This window comes from Meleagris gallopavo, chromosome 1, assembly GCF_000146605.3.
Source record: "Meleagris gallopavo isolate NT-WF06-2002-E0010 breed Aviagen turkey brand Nicholas breeding stock chromosome 1, Turkey_5.1, whole genome shotgun sequence".
Classification (NCBI taxonomy): domain Eukaryota; kingdom Metazoa; phylum Chordata; class Aves; order Galliformes; family Phasianidae; genus Meleagris; species Meleagris gallopavo.
Window position 1 is genome coordinate 44026927 of NC_015011.2, and position 4778 is coordinate 44031704.

Here is a 4778-nt window from a genome sequence, read left to right on the forward strand (position 1 = left end):
CACTCCTCTGACCCTGTAAGTGCATCTGCTGCCATGATCCTGTGCAGATGTGTTGGTTACCTACTGACCATCTCCAAACCCTGCTTACCTCCTGACCCTTCCCGTCACCAATGGAGTTAGCTGCCATAGCATGAATGAGCAGCAAGACAGTGACTGGAAAGAAGCTGCAAATGGGCAGGGAATGACTCATACTTGGAGGCAGAAGCAAGAAGCAACAGGAGGATATCCACCCAAAGCTTTGCTCTGGAGAAGAAAGACACCACATTGAGGTGAATGTCTCTGACTCAGCTCCATGCTGCTGAGCCCATTTGTGCTCCGGTGCAGGCAGGTGACAGCAGCTGCTAAAAGGACCAGAAGGGACTCCCATGTTGTGAGTCCCCATGTTCTTCTCCATCCTTTGTGCCATCTGCCTTGCGTGCTAAGTTCTTATTCTCTGGCCATTCCCACAGCTAACTCCTTATTCCCACGACCCTTCCTATCTTGGGCAGGCAAAGTCTCTGGGGTTTGTGGGGTCTGGGAAAAGCTCGCCCACCTACACAAGCTCGGACTCCTGCCAGCTGCAGGATGGCAGCAGGGCTCTCAGGCTGTGCTTCCTAGTTGCTCTGTGGAAGCTCTTCCTCCGCTCTGCTCCATGGGGATGCTCACGCAAACATGCCTGGCACTACAGTGGGCCCTCGGCTCTCCCTAACCCAGACAAGCCCTCACAAAAGCCCCACCAGATTAGTGAAAAGGCAGAAGGCACTGCTCTCAGATGCACAGCAGAGATTGCTGCCTTCCAACTGAGACATGGGCCCTGGGCTCAAGTTCAAGCCAAACACAAAATGCAGACACAGCCTCTGGAATACTTTCAGAGTCCAGGGGGTTGGGGATTTTTTTGTCTGCAGCCCCTCCCTGGAAGGCAGCTTTCTGCTGCCCCAGGACCAGCACCAGCTCCCCTGGGAGAGACACAAGCAGAGGCTCTCACCCCAAATCCCTTTTCCCTTCAGCTATCACAAGAATAGACATATCCAGCCAAATTAATAAAGCCACAACACATTCAGAGCCTCGCAATGTCATGGAGGCTGTTCAGGACATATTTGTCCCTACAACTGCCAGTCCTTCATGACTCAAAGGTTTCTTTGGAAACTGTGTCCTTATTTCTCTGCCTCATCGGTCCAGAACATTGCTTGGGCTCAGAGTTTTCAAAGAAGTTCAGGGATCCTAGATATAGCTCCTTCTTTTAATCCAGCAGCACTTCTCTAATTCTCACTTCTCCTCAAGAGCAGCTTTCCTTCTGTTGTCTCTAAAGTGTCAAGGAAACCTCTTGTAAAGCATCTTATCTACCTTGACCATTGGCTCCTGGTGACCCATGCACTCATCCATGCACTCTCCTCTCCTCTCCTCTCCTCTCCTCTCCTCTCCTCTCCTCTCCTCTCCTCTCCTCTCCTCTCCTCTCCTCTCCTCTCCTCTCCTCTCCTCTCCTCTCCTCTCCTCTCCTCTCCATACCAAGATGCACTGTGTTAAAAATGGCTTTCCTTTTTTTTATCAGAGTAACTGTTGGTTTGAGAGGGCTTTGGCATGAATAAAAGATCATCAAGGTTTAGAAACTCTTGGTAGGCTTATATCTCCATCACTGGAATTTCAGCCACGGATGGAGGTAAAAGGACAACAGAAGCAGATGAGCTTTGTTAATACAGTCCATCACCAAACACAGAGTCTCCAACATCAGACAGTTTTGCTGATCCCTGCTCAGATTCCTCAAAATACTATGTGATTTGAAGCCAGCTATTAGTTTCTGTTAAGAAGTTTGTGTGAAAGCACAGTTTCCAAATTCCTTCTTCGCAATGCTTGGTGTCCCCCTCCCCTTTTTTTTCACTGCATAGAAGAATTCCAGTTTATTATTTATACAGATCACTTTGTTTTCCTCGGTACATAACCTCCAATTCATTAATGTCAAAACATAAAAGACACAAAAGCACATAAAGCAACAAAAGTTTTCCCCAAACCAGAAGATAACAGCTGATAATTAAGGAAGTCCCATTATTTCTTGGCAAAGGAGTCCTTGTTTTCAGAAGCACATTCTTAAAGGGCCTCCCTTTAATGTAGCTGCATAATTCACATGAATACTATTTGCACAAACAAATAAAGGTTTTCAATATGCATAAAAGAAGGCTTTAATGTTCTCCTAATTCCTGTACAATACCCATTCCATAGCATCCCCAGTACAGTTCGTCCTGGTGAAAGGTTCACGGCACAGCCACACTAGAAATCTATAGAGAGCAACAGATTTTTATGACTACCCCAAGACATGGGCTCTTATTAGTGCACAACCCCAGCCTCATTTCAAACCATCAGCATTTAGAAAAAAGGCACAGGGATGCCTTAGATTCTGGATACCCATCTCTGAAACACAGTTTGGCTTGGTTTTCAAGGATGGGGGGAGAAATTACAGGGACAGTAAGGACAGCAGCACACTCTTGCATCATTTTGTCAGTTTTAAATCACTCTCAGGTTCATCCGTCATGTATCAGGTTTAGTTCTGTGCTGCCCTGACACACTGAGACAACCCTGAAGGTGTTGTCTCCAGGTGAAGACAGCATGGGAGCTTAATCCCATAGTGTCTTCAGTGTGATGGTTACAATTCCAGTGGAGATGAACTGTCTGGCATCACGAGTTGCTCAGTGCGGGAGAACAGTGCAGCAGAGCAAAACTCTTTTACACAGGCATCAGGAAAAGGTCTGGGATATTCAGCCAATGTGCACTTCAGATGTTGGAACCTGGGATAGCTCTGGAACTTTCCTTAAGTAATGTGTTTATGACAGGGAGCACAGGGTTATCGCAGCGAGCTCCTGAATAGCTCTGGACAGCTCAGCTTTCTCTCAGCAATTTGTGAGAACAGGAGCCAGTCCCCTCTGCTGAGTATTCAGGTGATATGGTGTATTAATGATGTTAATGAGCTTTTGCACTTAGATAATGTCATTTAAGGTATCCCTCCACCAGACACGCTGCTACTGTCAGATGTCCAGCTGCTCAGTACATTTCCTTAGGAATAAAAGTGTGGGCAGTCATGCTAAATTCCCAACCAAGCTGTACAAGACAATGCTATCCATCGACCCAAGATCTGAGGTTTGTATTAATCTACTACAAAAGCACTTTCCTGTTCATTTCCTGTTGAGCAACATCCTAAATATCCTGATCCAAAGGCAGAAAAGAATGCAAACTATTACTTCCCCTATTACGCGAGGAAACACAAAAAGGACAAAAGGTGAAATTCACCCCTCTGCTGAAGGCCACGAGAAGACTCACGTAAGCAAACCGTCCTCTGACTCAGAATGATTCAGTCAACAAAGTAAACAGCAAATTCCTCACAGGGGGAAAAAAGAAAAAGCTATTTTGTTTTCCGATTAACCAAGTTATTCAGTTACCTAAACAAGACGTAATCATGCGTTCTGTGCTTTCAGTACATCTTTCTACCCTACCAGCATGTAACACCTCATCTGTAGCTGATGAGGTTACTGACACATGCATTCTTGCACGGATTATGAAATCAGAAGCTGAGCACTCTCAACTATGACTGCAATACTGATACCTATAACTCCGAGAAATGCATCTATTTTCTGGTGATTTTATAGCAATAGGGCTGGAATATTTAATCATCATATCATAGAATGGCCTCTGTTGAAAAGGACCACAATGATCATCTAACCACCAGACCAGGCTGTCCAGAGCCACATCCAGCCTGGCCTTCAATGCCTCCAGGGATGGGGCATCCACAACCTCCTTGGGCAACCTGTTCCAGTTCCAGCATCACCACCCTCTGTGTGAAAAAACTCCTCCTAATATCTAACCTAAACCTCCCCTGTCTCAGTTTAAAACCATTCCCCCTTGTCCTATCTCCATCCACCCTTGTAAACAGCCATTTCCTCTCTTGTTTATATGCTCCCTTCAAGTACTGGAAGGCCACAATGAGGTCTCCCTGGAGCCTTCTCTTCTCCAAGCTAAACAAGCCCAGTTCCCTCAACCTTTCTTCATAGGAGAGGTTCTCCAGCCCTCTGATCATCTTAGTGGCCCTCTTCTGGACTTACTCCACATCCTTGCTGTACTGGGGGCCCCAGGCCTGGATGCAGTACTCCAGATGGGGCCTCACAGGAGCTGAGTAGAGGGGGACAATCACCTCCCTCTCCCTGCTGGCCACCCCTTTTTTAATGCAGCCCAGAACACAGTTGGCCTTCTGGGCTGCAAGCGCACACTGCTGGCTCATGTCCAGCTTCTTGTCCACCAGGGCCCCCGAGTCCTTCTCCAACTCATATATCAGAGGAACTGAGTGTATTAAGAAATGAATGTAGCTGGTCTGGTATTTCTCGGCTCAGGAAGGACCTTCTCACTCCGTACAACGAAGGCCTGCAGCGAATCGTCCGTTTACGGCACAATCACCGTGCAAGTTCAGCACTGCCACCTCGTGGAAATTCGTCTGTCGGGAAAGAAACAATAAGAGCTGGACAGGCTGAAGGCAGTCCTCAAAGCTGATAAATCCGAAAGCGGAAAATGACGGACACCCTGCTGATGCAGACACAGCTGCGCTCCATCACGTTTCTCCTCAGCCAGCAAAGCAAGCTGGCACGGTGCAAAGTCTCTGCCGGCTGCACAGGGCAGAAACTGGGGCCTGCGGGGATTTGGGGGCTGAGGAAGCCCCAGGTGGAGAGGGAAGGCAGGCAGGGAGGGAGGGGCGAAGGCCGAAGCGAGCAGAGCGGTGGCGCAGGTCCGCTCTGTCACCGCCCGGCCGCCACAGACGGCACCGC

At 47.9% G+C, this 4778-nt stretch overlaps 1 protein-coding gene across 1 annotated transcript in view; it reads left to right on the forward strand.

The window, feature by feature from the left end:
• The first annotated feature begins 4524 nt into the window (after positions 1-4524).
• Positions 4525-4778, forward strand: part of SNRPF (small nuclear ribonucleoprotein polypeptide F) — a 1499-nt gene continuing 1245 nt past the window's right edge. The window contains exon 1 of the mRNA XM_003202154.4: positions 4525-4674. Coding sequence (XP_003202202.2) covers positions 4525-4674 — 150 coding nt within the window. The remainder of the gene's footprint in view (positions 4675-4778) is intronic.